Source organism: Dipodomys ordii, unplaced genomic scaffold, assembly GCF_000151885.1.
Source record: "Dipodomys ordii isolate 6190 unplaced genomic scaffold, Dord_2.0 Scaffold97, whole genome shotgun sequence".
In the NCBI taxonomy this organism is placed as follows: Eukaryota; Metazoa; Chordata; class Mammalia; order Rodentia; family Heteromyidae; genus Dipodomys; species Dipodomys ordii.
In genome coordinates this window covers 4,233,932-4,258,793 of record NW_012267313.1, presented here as the reverse complement: position 1 = coordinate 4,258,793, position 24,862 = coordinate 4,233,932, and the positions used below count along the sequence as shown (strand labels likewise).

Below are 24,862 nucleotides of genomic sequence, written 5' to 3'. Positions count from 1 at the left end.
CCTCCCTCCCTCCCTCCCTCCCTTCCTTCCTTCCTTCCTTCCTTCCTTCCTTCCTTCCTTCCTTCCTTCCTTCCTTCCTTTCTTCCTTCCTTCCTTCTCCTTTACTGATACCCTTTCAAATCTATTCATGTTTCTATTTGAATCTTAGGTGCATTGATTTCAACCATTTTTGAATACTCCATGCATCAAGTTCCATTCTTCCTAATACAAATTGAAGTGCAGAGAACACCCTTATCCAGATGTGGTCCCGGAGCTGTGAGTTTAGCTTTACTAGTATTATATTTTTGCCTTTAAGTAGTTAACGAAAGGGTTGCCTTTTCCATGGCTGTTTTTTCTCATGGCTCAAAGCTGCACAGGACAGCAAAACATCAGAGAAAAATGTTGACAGTTAATTGGATTCTGGATAGCATGCAATTACTGCCATTAGCAGGTGGCAAGTTTACTAATACTTTAAAGTTTTCCAAGTCAGCTGCACATTGGGAAGCATGGGGAAAATATTGCGTGGAACAAAGTTTGCCTGCTGATTGACAGAAGCACATGCCTACATATTAAGCAAAGAGACCGTGCAAGTTCCCCAGGGGATGCAACCCTCCCAAAGTCCACTTGATGACAAAAAGATTGAAAAAGGAGATGACTGGAATTTGGTAGGAGGAAACCCTTAGCATCCAACACAGTATTGTTCAATAGAAATGTAATAGAAGACACAAACATGCAATTTTTAATTTTCTTGTAGCCACACTACAAAAAGTAAAAAGAAACAGACATTTAGTAGTGTGTTCTATGTAACTGGGTATATCCATAATATTATCATTTCAGTACATACTCATTACACAAATTATTAATAAGATATTTTACATTCTTTCTCTGCATATTAAATCTTTAAAATTCAGCATTTCCAGTACACATTTTTACATTGGTCTAGCCACATTTAAATTGACCGGATTACAAAGGTGGTTAGTGGCTACCATACTGGATAGCTCAATATGCACAACCTTGGAAGAACTAGAAACTAAGTGAGGTGACACTGTAGTGAACAGGGAGCATGCCCAATCATTTTCCAATCATATTTGTATTCAGAAACTAGTCTCCCACTCTTTATGTTTTTCCTTTACACAGAGGATCTTGCGTGTTGTTGTTTTTTATTTTTAGCTTGTTTGTTTGTTTTGAGTCAGAACCTCGCTAGTAATTAGGCTGTTCTGGAACTCATGATCTGCCTGCCTCTTCTACCTGAGATTATAGGCAGAAGCTACCAATCACACCTGGCTGGCACAGATCCATTAAAGCATAGTTTTGATAGTATATTGCTATAGAAGAATTATTAAATTTTCATAATGAGGTATGTTCTTTGTAAATTTATTCAGATAACAGAATGTAGGGTAAAATTATATTAATAAAAGTCAACTGAGTTTATTTCTGGGAGAAATAAAAGGGTATAACTACATTTTTAATCATCCTGCAGTAGCTTACTACTTCAAAAGCAGTCCCCGTCTTCTGTCAAAATTGAATTTAGAAATATTTGTCTTATTTCTGTTCCAGCTGCCAACTTAGACTCAAACTTGGCTAAAGCTGAACTCCATGATTCCAACCAATTCTCTAGAAGCTGTATGGCTCTCTAGGGCTTGTGTTTACTTGGTATGATAGAGGACGGTCCAGAGTGTCAGAGTTCAATTGGAGTTCATGTTCTGGTTAAGTTATGCGGGTGCCTTTAAGGTCAACTCCCCCACAGAGGAGTCCTCCACTTCTCTTCCACGTGTTCCTCCATCAGGAATAATCTTGCTTCTACCTCATCTCTTTACACTGTGTTTCTTTCCTGGCTTATCCTGAGTCCTTTAGTGACAACACCTTGGAATTGATGCTGTTGCAGCTGCATGCAGTTCTGTAAGATTCAGCCATTTCTCATTCATTACTTCCCTCCTCTCACAGTGCATCAAAGAAACTAGCTTTCACAACTAGGCCATCTTTCTTCTTAGAGAAGTGGGGCTATATCAACCAGGATCCCCACCTGTCCTGGGAAGTCACCTCCCGCTTTGTTCTCATTGGTATAAGGGGTATATGGACCCAGTTCTTTCCAGCCCTGAAAGCATTTAAGTCATAAATAATAGAATCTAACAATATATAAATGATTAAAAGCAAGAGAGATTTGGGAAATTTCAAATCTAAATCAGGCTTTTAATCTGGACTACAATCCCTAGTCAGGTCAGGTAGAAGCTTCCTAAAAATGATTGTGTAGGTCTTTTGGGAGAAGCAATACATCATGTATATGGTGGTCCATAAATGTCACTATCAGTACTTAGAGAATTTCCATGATACGGCAGTAGTAGAAAGCTGTTTATATAATTAACATTTATATTTTCTTTTACTTTTCTACATGTATTTAACAATTATCATTCTACTCATTTGAGACTTTTTTAAATGTATAATATATGGGTATATATGTTATTCACAGAGCACTTGAGATATCAACACCCAGCTTTAGAATTAAATCATGGCCGATCCAGTCATGTTGACCTGGACCCTTCTCTTCTATTCTCTCTCTTTTTTTGGGTCAGGCATAGGGCTTGAACTCATGGGCCTGGGAGCTGTCCCTGAGCTCTATAGCTCAAAGTGAACACATTATGACTTTAGCCACAGGGCCATTTCGGGTTTTCTGGTGGTTTATTGGAGATAAGAGTCTCATGGACTTTCCTGGCCTGGGCTGATTTTGAACTGTGACCCTCAGATCTGAGCCTTCTGAATAGCTAGGATTATAGGCATGAGACACTGGTGCCCATTCCTCTCTTCCTTTACCCACATTTGCAACATCCAGAAGTACCCAGAGCTGTGAATTTTAGGCTGATTGCATCTTTGATTTTTTTTTTTTTTGGTCATGGGGCTTGAACTCTGGGCCTGAGCACTCTCCCTCAGTCCTTCAGCGCAAGGCTAGCACCCTACTGCTTGAGCCACAGAGCCACTTCTGGTTTTCTGGTGGTTTATTAAAGATGAGAGTTTCACTGACTTTTTCTTTGTTGCTTTGTATGTCCCTCTCCCACAGTATAACCCCTGCTTTCACTGTATTTGATGTCAGTATAATTTGTGGAGGGGAAGGGGAAAAACAAATAGTTTAAATAGGGATACAGGTGGACCCATTGCAACAATGAGATGTACAAGTCGTTATGTCGAAAACGAACTTTACAACTTTGGTGGGGGGGAGGGGGAGGATTGGGTGGGGGGTGGGGGAGGGGGAGAGGATGGGATGGGAAGGGGAAACAAAGGAGGAGGCTACAATGCTTGATAAGAAATGTACTCATTATCTTGCCCATGTAATTGTAACCCCTCTGTACAGTATTTTCACAATAAAAAAAAATCTGGAACATGAAAAAAAAAAGTTTCACTGACTTTCCTGCCTGGGCTGGCTTTGAACCGCAATCCTCAGATCTCAGCCTCCTGAGTAGCTAGGATTACAGGCATGAGCCACCACCGCCCGGCTGCATCTCTGATTTCTTAAATAAGTACACTTACATAAATGATTTGGGCATCTATGCAGTGGGTTCCTGAAGAACCTGTTCTGTGTACCTTTTTAATCTTTGAGGCTACAAATGAATGCGAGTAGTATATGTTGTCTTTGATGATTCCCTTTTTTGTCACTCCATGTGATTCATCCAGGCTGTTAAATTCATCTGTGTAGTTTATTCATTTTCCCGTTGGCTTAATAATCTATTTTGACAGAGAACCACAGTTTATCTGGCTATTCTCCTGTCAACTTATATTTGATTTGTCTCCAGTTTTGGCTGTTCTGAGCCACGCTGCTTTGATCATTCTTGGATGTGTGCCTTGGGGCATATGCACAAGCATTTTACAAGGCTTCAAGCTTAATAGTGGAGTTGCTGGCTCCTGGAGTATGTATGCAAATACTCATCTTTGTAGGACAGAAATAGTTTACTTAAGATGATCATAGTCATTTGTTACCAGATTTCCCTGTCCTAACCTATTGAGAATAAATTGGTATCTTCTTTGGACCTTATTTTCATTATAATTATTTATGAATTGATCAGATTTTCATATGGTTATGAAATGTTTGTGTTTTCTCCTCTGTAAAAGGCTTGCCTGCTCATGTCTTTTGTTTGTCTAACAGTCTTTTACTTATTTGCAAGAATCTTTAATATATTTTGTATGCTAACCTCCCAATTATTTTTACTGTAAATATCTTCTCCCACTTGATGCTTTGTTTTATAAATTTCTTTCTGGTGCCTTTTGATAAAGATAAGTTTGTCATGTTAATATAGACTTGACAAACATTTCCCCTATAATTAGTATTCTAGATAATCACTGCCTTTAAGTGATAAGAAATTCCCTTTAATTTTTTTTTTAGTTTGCCTTTAATACCAAATTTCATAAGCCTCATAGGATTCCTCTTCAGCCCCCATGATGGGTAGACCAATTTCTTGAATCTTTTATAAAACAAGCCTTCTCTTCCCTGGGAATCTTGCTGGTGCTATCTGTTACTTCCATGATTCTTGTCTAGAAGATCTGTTTTTTTCTATCAGGAAAGTTCTCTCTTCCTACAGGAAGACCACTTTTCCTAACTGCATAGCTACAAAATGTCTTCATTCATTCTCATCACTACACTCGTAGAAGTGTCTTGGTTATAAAACTTTCACATAAGGATGACATTGATCAAGATGCATTGTACTCATAAACTGACATGCTGAATCAAAATGCCTTTGTACAACTTCTTAAAGATCATAATAAAAGAAAAACTCATTTTATTAAAACAATAGGGATTTTTGCTATAAACATTGGATCTATATTTATAAGGGGGACTTCCTTGTACTAGTTGAATCTTTCAGTGAGCATGGAAAAATTTATCTATTTATGAGATCTCAGCAATATTTTCCAGTGATTTTTGGAATTTTCTTTACGTCTATCACAAACTATCACATAGTTTGCTAATTTTCTATCTAGATACATTAAAGGTGTTTTGCAAATTGTAAAGAACAAACAAAATACCTTTTCTAGCTGGATCTAATGAGCCTGTGGCCTTCACAGCAGCAACTGTAGAGGCTGAGACAGAAAGATCATGATTTCAAGTCCAACCTGAGCTACGTAGTGACGACATCTGTCTCTAAATAAATAAAAATATAAATCTTTCTCTTCATTGGTCAGTATATATTTGTATGTTGATTTTGTATTTAGTGGCTTTAGAAAAACTCTCGTTTATGAATAATAATTTTGATTCTTTTCTTCCAATTTTTATACCTTATTTTCTCTATTTTACTACTCTGGCTAAGTCTACAGCTGATACTTTTTCTTGTCTTAGAATTTAAAGATAATCCTTTAAAATTTTCAAAATTAAAAAAATATACTGTTAGGCAAAATTTTGACTGGACAGCTTTATAGGTTTTTAACGTTTCTCATTTCAGCTTGATCAAGATTTTTTTTCTTTAATCCTAAAGCATAAAGGGAGGTTGAATTATACATTTTTCCTGCATTATCTGAAAAAAATCTTATTTTATCATCAGTTTTATTACTGATGTAAAATATTTACAGGTATTATACCCTTCATTTCTTATATAAGTATGTTTTTCCTGCCCCAAGCTTTCCTATAACAGTTGCTCCAGATCAGTTTGCTATATGACAGTACATGAAGTATAATAGGTAAATCAATCATATTTCTCTTTAGCTTAGCCTCTTTACTAATATCAAACAAACATTGAACTGTACGTACACATACACACACACACACATGCAAACAATGTTATTGTTTTGATTGTGGTCCCATTAGCATTTCTTGTTCCCTCTCTGTCAGGTTTCCTTGGTGGGAGTGACCTGTACTTCTCTATCCTACACAGGCTCCTCTAGGAGTGAGGGTCAACATCACAGAGTATCACAGAACAAGTTGGTGTTGCTTTCTCTTCTGCAAATACTTTTACTTTGCAGTTACGTTTCTGTAAGACTGTAGGAAATTTCACTTTAATCTATTTTGGTAAAGTATATTTTTCTAGGAATGTATTCACTTCATCTGTGTCCTACTAGTCATTCAGATTTCATAGGAAGTGGGTGTACCTGACAATTTCTCAATGTGATTCTAAAGCCTTTGATGTAGACTCCTTGTCATCTTCACCATTTATAGGTAACATCTGTTCACAATCAGACCAGTTAGGTAAGTTGACTTTCACTCAAGTGAAGTTCTCCTGAAATCCTCTCAATTGTCCTAGAAAAGTCATTTGCCTTTTTCCTCAAAGCTATTTGCCCTAGATTTTCAACAAGAGTCTCTAATATCTTTTCAGCTTCTCCTACCCCAGCTAGTGTTCCCGAATCTGGTGAAAATAATAGCATTATGGTTTAGCATCTCAGGTACACACACACACACACACACACACACACACACACACACACACACACACATACTTATGCAACACAATTAATGTTATTATTTTGAGTTTGGTTTATATGTCTGATTCTTCAGGCATTTATAATGAAAAAAGGACAATACCAATAGTAAGAACCTGACTATAAATTTTTCATCTATTCTTGACATTTTGTCTTCTAAAATTTTCATATATAAAAATAAACAACATTCCTGTTAGGTGTGAACTTTCTAGGTAATCTAAGTTTCCTTATAAATGGGTAAGTAGGAATTACGTTAATTTTTTAAGTCTGTCAAGAGCATAGATTATAATTCCATGGTAAGTAATCACCTAATTAGATTTCATTAAAGAGCATTCCTTGGTTAACTGTGTCCAAGGCCAAGTGTAATTAGGCATGGTGATGCTCCCCTTAGGAGTGCATTATTAAGACTGCAGTAACAGGCTGCAACTCAAGGGTTCATGTAGTACCAAACTGCCACTTGAAACATGAAACTCACTGATGTTTTGAAAATATTTGGCAGGAAGAATCTGTTTGTTTAGATTCTGAGGTAGATGAACACATTAACTGGTTCCAGCAAGAATATGTGAAAACAGAAAAGAACTGGAGAGAAATTGACAAGAGGATGAGCCAGACTTTGGAAATCAGAAGGAAGATGATTGACAAGAGGACACCTTTGAAGGATATTCTTAAAATGTTTCCTTTCTTGAAATGCCCTTACCAGGTATGTTGATTCACCTATATCACTCTGATTACTGTATCAAGCTGTGGCCTGCAGAATTCTAGTTGCCTCTCATTAGATTATTGTAGAAGCTTGGAAATCATTATTTCAAGTTATTTTGACAGTATAAATTATTTCTCCTTTGCATGTGTTTAGATCATCAAGACTACATATGAAGGAATATGCAACATTATTTTATTCTAGAACCCCAAACTATAAAGTGATATGTATGTATATATGTATGTGTATATATGCATATATTTATACATATATACACATATGAATATACATATATATAGTTTAATTTATACATATATACACATATGAATATACATATATATAGTTTAATTTATACATATATACACATATGAATATACATATATATATAGTTTAATGGATAAACAAAATACCTGTCTTTTGAATTTTTTTATGACGGCCATCCAGGAATCATATCACCAGTTTAGTGTGATTTTAAGAAGAGATTTTTCATAGTTTTGTCCAAGCACACATTTCACGGAAAAATGTTAGGAGCTCAATCACATACATGAAAAATAAAACATTTGACATACTTTTCATTTTCTACAAAAATGTTCAAGAAGCATTTGCCTGCATGTATTAATTTAATAATATCAATAGTAAACATGTGCTTACAGCTGGTGTATTTCTGGGTTTATGTGGGTTAATTAATTTAACCTGCAGCAACTTTACTTTGATTTTTGTTTGCTTGTTTCTTAATCTCTGGGTTGCTAGGACATATCACAGGCAATAGCCCCTAGCTGCTATTAGATGTGAAAGCAGTGCCAGACAGATGTACCGGCAAATAATTTTAAAGTAAAATCTGCCAGTCTGATAGGGGGTAAACTCTTTTGATACAAGAAACAAGGTTTAAATATCAGTCATTCTCAAGGTCCCTAGTTAAGCAGTGTGCATGGCAGAAAAGCACATTGTATTTTTGGACATAGAATAAATCAGTGGATGTTAGTAATGATGCTCTAGTCACTGATGTTAGGAGTTTTCACTGGAGTGCAGCCCTCAGTAGTTTAGTGATAGAATAGGTGAATTACAGTTAAGGATTCATTCAAAGAATCATAGATGGTATTAGGTCTGACCTGAATGAGGAAGCCAAGAAGTTATTGGAGATATTTAGATTTTTCAGACATCTCAAACTATCCCATGCATGACCTACCCCCGCCGCTCCATATTCCCTTAGACTTTTCACTTTCTATGTCTAAAATGTGCACCAAATAAGGACAAAGACCAAGATTGCTTTTTGCACTGACTATGTGTATTAGATGAAATTGTCTATTGGGCTGGGAAGGTGGCTCAGTGGTAGAGCACTTGCAAGCCTGAGGCCCTGGGTTCGATTCCTCAGCGCCACATAAGAAAAAAGAAAAAAGCCGGAAGTGGCGCTGTGGCTCAAATGGTAGAGTGCTAGCCTTGAGCTGAAGAGCTGGGGACAGCGCCCAGGCCCAGAGTTCAGGCCCCACGACCGGACCCCCACCCCCCAAAAAAGAAATTGTCTATTAACTGTATTTTTCACAAAATAATAAAATAGTTTTGGTTGCTCCAGGACATAACTTTCTATGATGTAGACCCACGTAGTTGGGAGGTACGATTGCCAAAACTCTTGTACTTCTTCAAATTAAAGCAAACTTGACCATAGCTACAGTTATTTGTACAAACAACTTGGAGAGTAGAATGGTCATGCTTGTGTCGAGGCTTACTGCTACTGCTATTGTGAAATCCCTTCAGTGTTGATGGAGCTGTGATGCAGCTGCTGAGGAACAGAAGCAGCGGGCAGGGGAGAAGGCCCTGGACCTTGGTCCCTCTTTTCCTCCTCTCCTCATTAACCTCTTCCACTCAAAAACATTTTCAACTGGAATTTTCCATTTAAAAATTAAAAAATTCACGTTGTAGTAAGTGCTGGACTGGTCTTCCCGGCGCACTGTTTGCTGACATTAGTTACTGGCGGCCCAGGTACCTGCTTGCTTTTTTTTTTTTTTTGGTCCGGTCGTGGGGCCTGAACTCTGGGCCTGGGTGCTGTCCCTCAGCTCTTCAGCTCAAGGCTAGCACTCTACCACTTGAGCCACAGCGCCACTTCTGGCTTTTTTCATTTTGCTTTATGTGGTGCTGAGGAATCGAACCCAGGGCCTCAGGCATGCAAGGCAAGCGCTCTGCCACTGAGCCACCTTCCCAGCCCTAGGTACCTGCTTTGTGCCTCAGATTTCTGCCATAGGTGAGCTTCCAGATCACTGTACAGAAAGGCTGTGCCAAAACAGGCTGGAGGTGGGGAATGAGGAAGCAGGTTGTAGGACAGTGTTTTTGAGGGGAAGGAAGTGGGGGAGAAGCCCACACAAAACCTCCCAGTGTGTTTGGCTGAGGACTGGCCTTCATAGGATGCGACTGCACAAAGCCAGAGGGGAATGTGAAGAGAGAGGGAGGAAGTGGGGAGTGGGAGAATGAAGGAGAGAAAGAGGGAAGGAGAGGGAGAGGGAGAGGGAGAAGGAGAAGGAGAAAGAGAGATAGATGGGGGGCTCCAACATGACAGAGAGCTGCTGTCAGAGGACCCTCCACACTCAAGAGTAAGCATTCTGACCAGAGTAGACAAGCATTGCCAAGCACCTCAGGCATAGACTTATCGCTCCAGGAAGTCCATGCCTTATGAGGGAGAATTATGCCCTGGGCTTCATTTTACCTGTAACTAAGAGGAAACTTCAAAATAAACCTGCCCAAACAAATGATAACATCAATTCTGACAAGACCAGAAAAACAACCAGCAACTTAACTGCCTGCCAGACTCAAACCAAGCACTCATTAAAGGAACACAATTTAAACCCTCTCCTAGTGGATCGCTGGGCAATCATCAGTGATGTTGCTCGGTTGCCCTTTGATTCACCTGTGAGTCTGACCATAGAAAAGTCTGTATAGTAATATCAAAATGCTAATGTATAGTGTAGACAGCCCCAGGGAATTTTGTCCAAGATCTCCAAGTATTGACATTTTAGCTGGTGCTGTACCCGTCTTCACCAGGTAACTCCATCATTTTTATCAAGCTAGTTGTTTTGGGTGATAAGAACATGGCAAGACCAATGAATTCCATGCATTTTATCTGTGGGGGGGGACTCAGCAGAGAAATGGAATATGAATATTTCAATTTAGAAATTTAGAGCTGAAAAGAATATTTAACTGAAATGCAAACATTCCTGGGTAACCTTACTAACATGGAGGAAAATCAAGAGTCTGAATTTAAAAATAGACCACTAGAAGTTACTAATCTGAATAACAAAAAAAGATAACAGTTAATTTCTGGGACCAAATTAGATATGATGGGAAAGGCGATTTTTCTGTAGCTGGCCAATCACAGCTAGAGTTTGGCTATATGGCTGAGTGGAGATTTATGATAATAAGTAAATACTGCAAACTTGGAAGTATGGAAAGAGGAAGTTTAGAAAAAACCCTACAATGTTAGAGTGAAACTTAGTTTTTATTATATATACAGATATATTAATAACTATATATATAGTCTGTATATATACATATGTATACTTATATACTATATAGATATACATATAGTCAACCTAAATAATAAACAGAAAGAGATTCTGAAGAGATAATAAATTTGACACTGCAATGGAAATGAGTAATCAAGGAGGAAAGGCATGAAGATTTCAAAGGGAAAATTGAGGAGGATTACCCAAGTTGCTTTAACAATATCCTTGACTCAAGGTCACCATCAAAGGTGACATCAATCCAAGGTGAGATAAGTGGTGGTTGGACAGGTGATCCTATACAAAGCCCTGTGTCGGGTTGCAGTGGTCTCTGGGAAAAGTCTGGTTCTGAAAGAGGGTTTGGCATTAGTTGTTACCAGGCATCCATGCAGGAAATTTTCTATTTTTGAAACTTCTGGCTTTATTTTTTGTTAGAGTTTGACACCAGTGACTCCATTTTGATTCTGACACTGTCACAATATATAAAAATAAATGTCTTAGCTTGTTCTATGAGAAAGCCTGGAGCAATAACACTTCGATATGGGATGAAGCTTTAGTTTCTAAATGCTTCTCTTCAACAAAAGGAGAAAAAGAGCCCTTGGAGAAATGACTGACTCCAAACACAAAATGATCTGAAATACTGTGTTCTAATGCCAGAAATTAAGGAAGTACTCATAGTCTAATAGAGTATGTCCAGAAGACAGAGAAATAGCTTTAAAGCAGCTCCCACTGGGTGAATCTGGAAAACCTGAGCAGATTATAAAAAGACAAAGATAATTGAAGGATCAGATTTGAGTGGAATAAGGATATATTAGTCTGTAGTGATATAATAAATGCAAAGATAAATGAATGTGGAAGAAGAGAAAATTCTACCCTATTATAGGAAGCCAAGAATGGGCTAAGAAAGTTGCTCTTGGCAATGATTGTAGGTATACTTGAGACAAAGGTCATGAGCAGATGCTAAATCTGGTAGATTAAATTTACATGAGAAAGAAGTTATTTCCAAAAACTCTAGGTATCAATACAACAGCTCTGAATTAACTGCACAGTGAAAAAACCTGGCAGATTCCAATTTAACCAGATGATAAAAATTAGTATGTACAACATAGGTACTAATTAACATCTTGTGCTTCCTGGTGCAGGGAGCCATCCAAGTACCCTTGTCCTGAATGTGTAATTCATGAAGGAACAGCATTAAGCCAACCTAGATCGAAGGATGTTCTATGTCCCAAATGGTCACTTTTCAAAAATATCAAAGACTTCAAGAAGTTTTTACTGAATGCAGACTGAATTTGAAACATGTTTTTTAAATCCATGTGATTCTGGATTCGATATCTGACCTATGAAGAACGTGATTGGAACAACTTGTAAATCTGAATGAAACCCGTGGATTAGATTCCCTGATTTTGAATTTTATGGTAAAGAAATACAAACAAAGAGTTAAGGAGTAATGGGGCATTGTGTCTACAGCTTATGTTCAAGCAGACCAGAGATCAGGGCCATTTGAATGAAGGGTATTTTTGTTATATGGGAATTTGATCAGCAAGATACAGAGAAGCCACACCTTTAAGAAGTCCGATTGGGAGTCTTTATTAAAATATGGGTGTCTACAAACTTGCAGCCCCAAATGTAGCTAGCACAAAGCTCCTAAAGGCACAAACCACATGCAGTGTGAAGAACTGAACCTAGCAAGTGTTTTACATAAGTAAAACAAACCAGGTGAAGAACAATTAGAGGATTATGGCAAGAATTCCTGGGAGCAAGACTTTTCTGAAGCTAAACATGACACATCTGCAGATCAAAGAAAGACCTATTTCATCTCTAGAGCATTCCCAGAAAGTCCCCATCTTTCCCAAGATGGCAGTGAGGACAAAATGGTCTCACTTAGACACTCAATATCCATATTTCATTGAGAGCTCTATTATTTCTATAACATCAATGTAAACTTAAAAGTATTTCAGAATAAATAGTTTTAAAAATTCTTAGGCTATGGGCCCAGGGAAATAGTGTATTCTACCTTTTTTTATTTATTTCTTGTCAGCCTAATAAGATAACCATTTTCTAAGGTTATTTATCCAGAGAGCTGCCTAATATCAAAACCATTACATCTTTAGGAGAATTTATGAGGATCCCAGCTTTCTGAAAACTTACCTTTCAGAACTATCTTTGTTCAAATTATGATCTACCAAAATATTCAAGGAGCAATGAGGGCCCAGTTAGACAGTATGTAACTGTTATTTACAGTTTTGGGAAAATAAATATATGTAGTCATTACATTCCCTTAAAAAATGACCAATGATTTGATAAAGTCACTTTGTCAATCAAATGGGAGTAGAGACAGAATTTTCAGAGGAGTGGGAATTAGGAAGGAAAAGACTTATGATTTCAGTCTATCATGATGTAAAGGCCTGGCAGCACAAAGTAATTCGCATCACAAAGCAAAAGAACACCAGAAGTGGTCCAGGTAGATTGAATCCCTAAGGAAACACTCCCATTAACCTACTTCTTCCAACTAGGCTCCACCTGCTACTTTTTAACCATATCACAATAATGCCTTGAGCCTGGGAATCCATCAAGAGATTATTCTATTCATTAGGTCACAGCCCTCTTCTATTCCTCTCAGGAAAAGCTGTCAGACCTACAGGTTTGCTTTACTAATCTCTATGCATAGGCATCACAATGGTCAACTTTTCTGCATTTCTATTGTTTTTCCTTGTTTTTCAAATGTTATCATCTCAAGAACACTGCAGCTTTTTCAATTTAGGATGCTACCATAAGGTATTGCTGAAGGGTTGTTTTCTGAAATCTAGTAGTTTCCTTGTTTTGCCTCTTGTTAGACACTGTCAAATCAAAACCAGAGTTTACTTGAAGAGATAGAAGATCCTAGAATCCTATAATACCCAACCCAAATAGCAGACTTCTGTATAATTAGTTTTCCTCATTTAGTTGAATCTGCATCTGGGATTGAATTCAGTTTTACATTTCTTTTGTTTTTCATTCTTGTGTTTTTAACTCAGGCATCTGTTTGCTAGGCAGATCCTCTACTGCTTAACCCATACCTCCAGCTTTTTGCTCTGGTTATTTTTGAAGTTGAGTCTCACTTTTTGCCTTCACCACTGCTTAACCCATACCTCCAGCTTTTTGCTCTGGTTATTTTTGAAGTTGAGTCTCACTTTTTGCCTTCACCACCCTGGCACTCAATCTCTTATTTATACTTCCCACCATAGGCAGACGACAGGCACATGCTACCAGGCCCAATTTATTCTGCTGAGAATAAACTTTTTTGCCCATACTGGCCTTGAACCATTCTTCCAACCTCTGCCTCCAAGTAGGATTACAGGCATGAGCTACTGATACTGGCTAATGTTTTCATTCCTTTTTTTGTTGTTGTTGTTGGTTGTGGGGCTTGAACTCTGGGCCTGGGTGCTGTCCCTCAATTCTTCAGCTCAAGGCTAGCTCTCTATCACTTGCGCCACAGCACAATTTCCAGTTTTCTGGTGGTTAATTGGAAATGAGTCTCATGGACTTTCCTCGCCCAGGCTGTCTTTGAACTGTGATCCTCAGATCTCAGCCTCCTGAGCAGCTAGGATTACAGGCATGACTACTGGCGTCTGGCTATGTTTTGATTCTAATTGGCTTGACCTTCAATTTTGGAATTAGAAGATTCTTTATTCCATTGAATACAGTGTTTCCCTTTTTTTTTTTTTGTGGTCATGGGGCCTGGGCACTGTATCCTCAGCTCTTTAGCTCAAGGCTAGTGTTCTACTAATTGAGCCATAGCTGCACTTTTGGTTTTCTGAGTGGTTTATTGGAGATAAGAGTCTCACGAAGGCTAGGAAGGTGGCACAGTGGTAGAGTGCTTGCCTTGCATGCCTGAAGCCCTGGGTTCGATTCCTCAGCACCACATAAGCAAAAAGAAAAAAGGTGGAAGTGGCGCTGTGGCTCAAGTGGTAGAACACTAGCCTTGAGCTGAAGAACTGAGGGACAGCGCCCAGGCCCAGAATTCAGGCCCCACGACTGGACCCCCCCAAAAAAAAAGAGTCTCACGAACATTCTTGCCCAGGCTGGCTTTGAACCGTGATCCTCAGATCCTCAGCCTCCTGAGCAGCTCAGATTATAGGCATGAGGCACCGACATCCCGCTTCCAATTTTTTAGTTCTATAGATCTAAAATTTTGCCATGTTCATTATTTATCATTTCTCATTCACTTTAGCCTTTTATTATTTTCTCTTCCCTCTTCCTAAGTCTTCACTTCTCCACTAAAGCTAGCAAAGTATCTATTTTAAACCAATTCCAAACTTAACATAATGCCAGTTATTTACTTACATGGATATCTATCTATCTATATTAGATTTTCTGGTGACCTGATATATCTACTAATTTCTCCTTTTATCAGATGTTCAGAGAATTCCAGCTTCTTACAAGAACGGATATTTGTAAGAAAACACGGCATATTTTGGAATCCTATTCAGAAAATGTACTGACTGCTTTTTCAGTGGCAGACAATCCAATCAACATTGCATTACAAGAAAAACTGAAGCAGTATACAGATGAAGACATGCTGAAATGTTAGTAAACCTGGGCACAGGTTAGCTGGGCTCAGCTGTCTGTACAATTCAGGATAATTAAGAATGTTCCACTTTAGTAATAAGTAAAGTTCGAGAAAATAATTGGCAATTGGGAAAATAATTCAAATTGTGCATGTTTTCATTTTAAAAGTATACTATTATAAATCTCTCTTTGGGCAGCAGTATACTATTAGCTCTGTGTGTGTGTGTGTGTGTGTGTGTGTGTGTGTGTGTGTGTGTGTTAGTCCTGGATTCAGGTCCAGGGCACTATCCCTGAACTCTTTTGCTCAAGGCTAGTACTCTGCTACTTAAGCCTTATTTCCTTTTCACCTTTTTGGTGGTTAATTGGAGATAAGAGTCTCATGGACTTTCCTGTTAGAGCTGGCTTCAGATGGTGATCCTCAGATCTCAGACTGCTGTGTAGCTAGGACTACTGGTGTGAGCCAATGCCACCCAGCTAGTATGCTGTTAGTTTTCATAATGCAAGTCATGAGGTAACACTGAGCAAAATCATCCTGGCAGAAGGATAGAGTGAAGATCTCTTGTTTCTTGAGGGAGTGATCTGGAGGACATGTATGACATTTTGAGCACTTTGGTAGATGTTGGCTTTAAAAGATTTTGGAACACTCATCTAAGATGGCTAGTAATCTGTAAGAAGTAATTTTTTTAAAAAAAACAAAACACCATCCTGATGTTTTAACACTACTTTTGCTTACAATTACTGAAAATCTATTTTTACTCAGCCTGTGAACATGCTTGCTTTGACAGATATGAAGATGACAGCCACGTGTTTACTCCTCCCGGATGTTTTTGGAGATGATTCCAGTCTTTTTGTTGTTGTGAATGAGAAGGTACACAGTATGTTAAGCCATTGGTTTTCCACTTCACATTTGCATCTGATTACAAGCAAGAGAGTTGTATATTTTGAAGTATAGTTTATCATAGTTACAATTATGCTAACGTGCAACAAGCTCACCGATTGCAATATTAGTGCTCGTGCAGGCATGTTTTATGATTTAACTATATAAACTATCATGGACTAATGACTTCACTTTATTCCCCTCCCCCCAGGTACAAGTGTCTACACCTGTGTTGAAAGTTAAAAACCCTTTCAACATCGATGTTTGTGAGTTTTCTTTATATTTGGACAAAGAGAAGCTCACCAAAGTGGATGACTGTGTCACAGCCTTGGCTGCGCTGGTGGCTGCCTTTCATGTGTTTGGGATTGAATGTCCAAGAAGACTATCACAAACCCTCAACTTCTTGGAGACCTTGATCTTTGATATGCATAGTCCCCATTTTCCTTCCTCCAAAGAAAAGGAGAAGGAAATAGGATCTCAACCCTCAATCACTTAATAGAAGCCAAATAGTGTATCAGAATGTAATCTCTGGCCAAATGAAGCCTTATAAAAATTGCTTTGATTGAGGGTGTGGTAGAAGTAGATGTTAGGAAATCATCTTGTATCAAATGTGAGAATAAATCTCAATGCCTTCTTTGCATTCTTTGCGCAATTCTGCAATAAAATACTACTTAAGAACTGTTAATGTGATCTGAGTTCTTAGAAATTCCATTGTCCAAGTTATACTTTGAAGAATGTGTTAGTTTTTAAAAGACATTATAGCTAAGGTAAACAAATCCTGTGGATTCAGATATAATCTTGAACAATAGATGCCCACTTCTGGAAATTCAGCAGCTGCATGTGTGTGACCTATGGCCTGCTTCTCTGGTCTGAACATTTCTTAGAAACATTCTGAAATGGCATGCTTTAAGAAGGGACATAGCAATCCAGTTCTTCTTACCCTAGATGACCTGCTGCCCTGAGGTGCTTATGTTCTCTTTAATAATGTATGCTGCAAACCTGAGGCCTCCTCCTTGCAAGCCAACATTGATGGTACAGGGCTCTGCTACCTGTGCCCTGTCTTCACCCCCACTGGTTTCCTTCCAAGAGACCCATGCACACTCACCAGCTACTGCCTATCAACCAATACTTGAGCTCTGTTTCTCACCATAGGGCACAAGTACTTTTGAAGTCTAACTACCCTCCGTTCACTTTGACTCTTTTGCACAGGAAAAACTACAAAACTAGTTTTAAGCTGCACTTTGATGTTACCATCAAAATATGAGTGTTTCTAATTAATTTTGAAAAAGCTTTGGGGGAGACTAGAGAAAGATTTCATCTTGTTAATGTCTGTACCACATGAGATGAGTGTTTGCTAGGTTAACTCTTTTAGGTTAACAAATGAACTCTTAAGATTTGTATAGTTTTATTTTTTCTCCCTCTCACTGCAATGCACCTTTGTTATCAGCTTTCCTTTATTTCTTCCGATTATCTCCTATTTAAAAAGAAACAGTCTACAACCTAGCTTACTCATTTTCTCCCAAGTGAACTTGCAAAGATCCTAAAGATTTCCTTCCTTACAAATCAAGTGCACTGTCTATAGTTGAGCCTGAATGGCAACTGCTCTTGGATGGAGTAGGGGGGCAGGGTACAATGATGATAGTTGATAACCAAGCAGCAGCATGACAAAGACAAGCTCCACAGGACAAAGATAAGCACTGACCTTCAGGGAAGGCTGAAGTCCACGTTACTGTCTTTTTTATTGGTGTACCCAGCTTGGTACTGTCACTTGGTAAATCTTCAATAATGCTTGACTAATAATACTCTTATTTTCTTTAGGGCCTGAGTCTACTGAACCTATGCATTGTGCATTGTAGCCTGTAACAAATATCAACCTCAAGACAGGTTTTACTTGGTTTGCACAGTATTTTGTTTTTTAAAAAAAATACCTTTTATTCAGGGTGCTTGTGGCTCACACACGTAATCCTAGCTACTCAGAAGGCTGAGATCTGAGGATTGCAGTATGAAACCAGCCTTGGCAGAAAAGTCTGTAAGATTCTTATCTTCAATTAACTACCAAAAAAACTGGAAATGGAATTGTGGCTTAAGTGGTAGAGCACTAGCTACGAGCACAAAAGAAAAAAAAATGTTCAGGGACAGTGCCCAGGCTAAGTTCAAACTCCAGGACAGTTGCGCATATGAGCGCACATGCATGCACGCACACGTGCAGGCACATGTACACAAAAACACAAATGCCTTTGCCTTTCAGATGGAGAGATCATTTCCTACTCTTCTCTTGTTTTACCATAAATCTGCCTCCCTTCTCCACATATAAAGTTCAGTTGTATTAAATTCATTCATCATATTACTATTAGCATGTTCATCTTCACATCTACTTTGATCTTTAAGTTTTATTAGCATGTATTAAATGTATAATTCTGTTATGACGTTTTCATTCATATAATGGACTTTGATTATGTCACACCTCATTATTACCTCTATCTATGAGAGAAAACTTGAAATATTTGTCCTTTTGGTCTGGTTTGTTTTATTAATGTGATGATTTCCAGTTACATCCATTTTCCTGAAGATGACATTTCATCCTCTACATAAGCCTGCTTCTCTGATTATCTCAGAGATTCCCATCAGGTCTTCCTATTTCTTCCTTTAAAACTTAATATGATGACTGGGTGCCAGTGGCTCACATCTGTAATCCTAGCTACTAGGGAGGCTGAGAACTCAGGATTGCAGTTCAAAGTCATATCATTATATGCTGTTTAGCAGTAATTTTTTTTGATAGTACAGGGACTGGATTCAGGGGCTTGCATGTGGCAATAAGCAATCTTATCACTTGAGCTACATCCTCAGCCTTTTTGCATGCTGTATGTGTGTGTGTGTGTGTGTGTGTGTGCCTGCACGTGTGCCAGATCTGGGCCTTAAACTCAGGCCCTAGGCACTGTCCCTGAGCTGTTTTGCTTGAGGTGAGAGCTCCACTTCTGGCTTTTGGTGCTGAATTTGAGATAAGAGTATCACGAATTTTCCTGTCTGGGTTGCCTTCACACCTGATCCTCAGATCTTAGCCTCTGAGTAGCTTGAATTACAGGCATGAGACACTGGTTTGTGGCTTTGTGTATCTTAAGACAGGATCTCACTGCTATCTTTGCCTGGATGGGCATCAATCCTGCATTTCTCTTGCCTTACTTCTTCCGTAGCTTGGATTAAATGTACAGCATCACACTGAGCTAGGAATGGGTATTTCAAATAAGATTTAAAACTTTCTTTCATTGCAACATATAGTTTACACTAGGGAGGAACACTTCCTACATTGATGAATCCTACTTAACAATATAATTTTGGACTTTTTTTAACCACTCATAATCTGGGAAGTAGACTGACTAATAGATTGCCCTTACTTTCCTTCTTTTTTGGGAAGGGACAAGAATGGTGATATGAGGGATTACAAATCCAATGTGAGGAAACCACCCCATCCACCACTGAGCCTTATCCCCAGCCCTATATAGCTGTCTCAATCAATAATGTCCTTACACTTGATGCTGGTCCTGTTCTTGTTCATATTTGACAAGCTTCCTTATAAATCATAAATATATGTAAAACAGAATCTACAACCAAGATTTTATTTTTATTTACAATAGATGTAACAGTACAATTTGAATGTACAAATTATGAACAGAAGGTTAAAAAGAGGGGGGGAACCCAACAACAAAAAACTTACTTTAGTCATGCAAAGAAATGAATGGGACCCTGTACATGTCACTCACTGACCTTATTTTACCTATTTATCATGATAATCACAAAGGACTGATAAAAGCCTCTTAACAGGGAACATCAAAGGAATGAGAGCAACTAAGGAAAGGGTGGGACTTTCCTCTGAATTCAGACAGCATGCTACAAAACCTACTTCCTACTTTAAAAACAGTCCTTGGCTGTACGTCTAATCCTGGAATTAGAAAGTACATCACCAGACTGACAAAATAATTTACCTTTTCCCTTAGAAATGCATTCTTCACAAAGAAACACTGCCAGCTATCATTTTATAGATAATCAAAAGTTTTCATTTAAAGTGCATCCAAACACTCATATATTGAAGCAAAGTATTTTCTAGAAGAAAAAAAAAAAGACTCCTTCCAGACGAGGGTGCTCTAATAACTGCTTTGGGACTCATGTCCTGACCTGTGAGCACTGAGAACTTGGTGTCTGCTGGTGTTGCTCTCACACACCTCGCCAGTTTGGTAAAATCCATACACTGGTTCTTCAGCCCACCCTGAAGAAAACCTTTGGGTTTGGAGGACAATGCAGTATCTGAGACAGAGCTCTTTAAGGATTCGTGTTTCCATCCACAGAATAAGCCCTTCATCTCTGTAAAGCACCACAGTTAATTCAACAACAATCAGAGAGGAGCTGCAGATCTTATAAACCTCCCCTGGAGGGTAACCTCATATTCTTCTGATGCTACCTGGCTCCTCTACTTACCCAGGGCAGCACAACTCTTGAGACTGATGCCACTCAAATATACTACCTAATTTATTTATCTTTATACATTTTATTTTTCAATTCCAGTCTTTTATATACATGTTTTTGGTAATAAGAGTAAAGATGCTGGTGAAAGTAATTCTTTTAAGATTTCCTAATGCGTGCAAAAGTAAAAACACTGATTCAAAAAGAAAAAAAAAAGTACTTTCTACAGAGTATACAGCCACAACAAATGATGACAAGCAGTTAGGCAATATCATGACTTGCAAAGTTATACTTAGCATAATGTTGCAATTCAAAATATGGCACAAAATGAACGATACAGATAACAGTCCCACTGGCTGAATGTAGCCAAGTTTTTGACTAATTTGGTTTAAGTTGAAATTGAATTATATAAAAAGGTCTCTCAAAGTATTGAAAAAGAAACAGTGTACATGAAAGAGAATTCAACAATGTTTACAAAATGCCAAAAGTTCTTACTTTGCCCTCCCCTTATCCATAAATAATGAAGTTCCCTTCACCCCCCGCCCCCACCCACCCCTTAGCCTCAAAAAGATTTACAAAGATAAATTTAGCTCAGTGAACAGAACCAAAGGATGACTGTTGTTAGACAGTACCTAGTTAAAAGCTCAAGCACTTTCATAAGAATTCATATATATTGTCTTTCAAGGAATATAAATAATCCAATAGTGTTGCTCTTTTGCATTTTGGAGACTTCTCACTTAGGAGGTCATAAAGGTCCTTGTGCTTTGAGAAAACATGAGCTTTAAAGCAGAAAGCGGATTGTACTCAGGATTCACCACCTTCAAAGTTCATTGTGAGAATTCTTCTCTGCAGCTTTGAACATCAGGATGGAGTTGAAAATTTTGAGAGCAGGACCCAGCTTAATGCTCATGATTTTAACAATGTCTGTCTGAGTCATAAGTAAAAATGCTTCTCCATCAATTTGCTAAAACAAGACAAAGAAACAAAAGAATGTGGATTCATCAAGCGTACTATCATGGGAAATATCAACTGACATTATCCGCCGACTTCCACACAACATCCCAAAGAAGGTACTAGAAATCCATGTGCACATTTCCTGACATGGACCTTTACCTAAGACAACACATCCAAACATGGACTAAGAACTAAGTAAAACTCACTCACCCCAAAACTCAACCCACAGGAAATGGAAGTTCCACTCTGAATTAATGCCCAGTCCAGAATACAGAAACAATGAGGGTGCCCACATGCATGTCATAATAGGTTTGTTGTTTTTGTTAACAGTACTCGGGGCCTTGCACCTCTTAGCAGGCTGGTGTGGGGCTATAAGAGGCAGCCTACTGAAGTGGCCAGGTGGGGAGAGCCTTAAAGAGTGTTAGACTGTCAGGACTCCAGCTTTAGCACGGTCACCCTGGCCTTGCTGAGTATAGACTGTAGAGAAGCAAACACAGAAGCAGAGACCTGCTAAAAGGTTGCTTCATTAAGCCAAGTGGAGGATGATGGAAAGTAGTTGTGGAGGGAGACAGGGTGTGTTGGGCATATTTTTAAAATTGGGTTCTCAACAGATATGAAGACAGAAGCCAAGGATGGCTTCAAATACAAGTCTATCCTCCACCACTGTTGCCTTTTGTAGGTAACTTACAAAGCTTTAGTTCAATTTGTGATGGCTTACTTCTGGCATTCAAAACCAATACCCACCGACTTGGTGAGATACTTCAGAACAAGGGCTGTATTTTCTTTTGACACATTCTTTTCACCAAACCATTTCATAGATGAAAACACACAAGGAAGAAATCTAACCAGATGTATGAATAAAGGAGTTAATAAACATATGGATGAGGGATACATTCAGACAGAGTATGTGTCCATATATGTCTTGTGTCTCCTAAGAATAATAAATGAAAGCTAAATACTAGGCAAATCTTATTGGTTTGAGTGTGAACTTAAATTGTCCTTTAAACTAAATACGAGTGCAAATCTGGACTGTTTCTTAGTAGAACCAAAAATAGCACTGATGAAATAAATGTCCCACAAATCTATTTTCAGAAATGTTTATCATTTTCAAAATCAGTGACCACACACGATTCTTTCAAAGAAAGCCCAGCAGCTCCTGTGTGGACCTAAATCTACTCAGGGATGGAAAATTGATGGAAGATGGTCTCCACTGATATTCAGGATTCAGCTCTTAGGGCAAGAAACCCAAAAGCAGAATAATGAACAACCCAACTAAAAGTCAGTTAGAAAAAAAGGTAAGACATTTCTGCAGTAAGAGCATGAGCCAGGAAAGGATGCTGAAAGTCAGATCATCATCTTAACAGGCATCCATCTGAAGAATTATCAGTAAAATGCAGCTGACAGCTACTGTTACTAGATTCTGAGTTTCCCTATGCTCCTGTACCAGTAATGATCGAAACTGTGCTATTCATAATAGTTGAGTTTATATGTAGGGAAAACAAGGTCTATACACCTGCACCAACTACAGTTAGTAGAGGCTGGGGAAAGTCTTCTGAGATTACTCAATCTATTTATTGCCTCTTGGCAATGTTATACAGAGGGCTACTAGAATGCTTTGAGTGGAGGAGAGATGGCAAGTATCCTATTTTCACAGATTTTTAATGAAGACTTCCTGCTGCATTCTGACTGATTGACTTCTAATCCATTTTCCACTAATGCAAAGTATAGGGGATGGCACTGTTAGTCATCCTTATATTGAAGTTCTGAAAAGTCATTAGAACAACCAATAAGATAATCTTCTCAAAGATGTCTATGCTAAGTAACTGTCATTGTGTGTGTATGTGTATGTATATATACATATAAAATGGAGAAATGCCTAAGATTAAAGAGATTGTTTCTAAAAGAGTAGTAATATTACTTATAAGCATCAATGACTCAGTATTATTAGAGATATTGGAAAATAATGGGAACTAATTTAGTTTATTAACAACTGTTGCTTCTTTCTGTGCTATAGACTGTTAAGTGCATACTATTAAGTTTTTGAGGATTTTTTCCCCAGGGGAGATTTTTATTGCGTCTAGTGCTACTACTATGTATGGAATCATCAAATGGTACTTGTTCATTTGAATCTCACTTCTACCATGACATTTTTTTTTTGTTTTTTGTTTTTTTTTTTGTCGGTTGTGGGGCTTGAACTCTGGGCCTGGGCGCTGTCCCACAGCTCTTCAACTCAAGGCTAGCACTCTACCACTTGAGCTACAGCGCCACTTCCTGCCATGACATTTTTATACAAGGCAACTAAGCATCAATTTGTAAAATTCCCCAAGAGCCATGTCTTCCTGACCACCAGTCCCACACACTTCCTCTTTCTCTACATCTGCAACTTAGTGCTTTATCTCATTTAGTAACTCACTACAACATAGCAGATCACTTACTTCATCTTTAAATACTTTTCCATGTTCTTCACACCCAGGTAGGCTCTGTATGAATTCTGATACCTGCCAAAATAGAGTAAAAATTCTAGATATAAAAAAGAAATGTATCACCTGATGTGGAAGAAATAATTGTATTGTCAAAGCTCATATAATCCACAAACCTTATAGACCATGATAATGACAATTTGCCTTGTGAAGGTTAAAATGTGTTTGTGACTTTAAGTATCACTATTCCACAACACTGTAAAATATATGAAATTTATGTAATCACCTAATCTAAATTTAAAAATAAGAAGAAAAGAAAAGTGAGAGAAGGGGCAGGTTAGGAGGGGTGGGTGACAATGTTATCAGACACTGTATTCATATACTGTTTTGTAGAATGGGAACTTCTTTGTACAACCACTTAAAGATAATAAAAAAAATTTAAGGCAAAAGGAGGGTGAATATGGTCCGGGAAATGTATAGACATATATGGAAATAGAACAGTGAAAGAAACCTGTTACAGTTGTTTAAGAAAGAGAGAGGGAGAATGAGAGCAAGATGCAGGGGGTGGTTTGATGGGGATACACTGTACGCATGCATAAAAATGTCATAATGGAAGTCTACTTCTACAACTAATATATGGTTATAAAACAAAAAAAAGTCAATCTAATGTTGCAAGTTCAAAATATTTGGTCTAGGTGTTTTAAGTATTTCTCTCAGAATAATTTCCTTCCTCTGGACAGGCTCCTTGTGTTAGGTTTCTTCAGCTAGTCCATACATCGACACTATACAGTCGCTACTGAACTTTGGTTGGGCTGAACTGATTTCCTTGTGAGACGGTGCTGGTTTGTTTAGCTTATCAGTTGTATGTCCAATTACACAAACCAGTAGTTAAGGGTACAAACAATACACTTGGACGATTAAATTGTTCATCAACAGACTCAAAATACAATCATTGTAAATACCTTGGGAATATGTAGAGTGTAACTATAGTTACTTTATGACTCTGATTTTTTTTTTTTTTTTTTTGTCGGTTGTGGGGCCTGAACTCTGG

The 24,862-nt window shown here is 38.2% G+C and overlaps 2 protein-coding genes across 3 annotated transcripts in view; one reads left to right on the top strand and one right to left on the bottom strand.

Moving 5' to 3' along the window:
- Samd3 (sterile alpha motif domain containing 3) overlaps positions 1–16,478 on the top strand; it is a 45,901-nt gene extending 29,423 nt beyond the window's left edge. The window contains exons 7-10 of the mRNA XM_013026830.1: positions 6,869–7,069; positions 14,951–15,122; positions 15,891–15,980; positions 16,201–16,478. Of these exons, the coding sequence (XP_012882284.1) occupies positions 6,869–7,069; positions 14,951–15,122; positions 15,891–15,980; positions 16,201–16,478 (741 nt within the window). The remainder of the gene's footprint in view (positions 1–6,868; positions 7,070–14,950; positions 15,123–15,890; positions 15,981–16,200) is intronic.
- Positions 16,479–19,582: 3,104 nt separating this feature from the next.
- Positions 19,583–24,862, bottom strand: part of L3mbtl3 (l(3)mbt-like 3 (Drosophila)) — a 100,459-nt gene continuing 95,179 nt past the window's right edge. For both annotated transcript variants that reach the window (XM_013026903.1, XM_013026904.1), the window contains 2 exons: positions 23,827–23,889; positions 19,583–21,401 (listed from right to left, as the gene is read on the bottom strand). In XM_013026903.1, the coding sequence (XP_012882357.1) occupies positions 21,258–21,401; positions 23,827–23,889 (207 nt within the window). In that variant the 3' untranslated portion in view covers positions 19,583–21,257. The remainder of the gene's footprint in view (positions 21,402–23,826; positions 23,890–24,862) is intronic.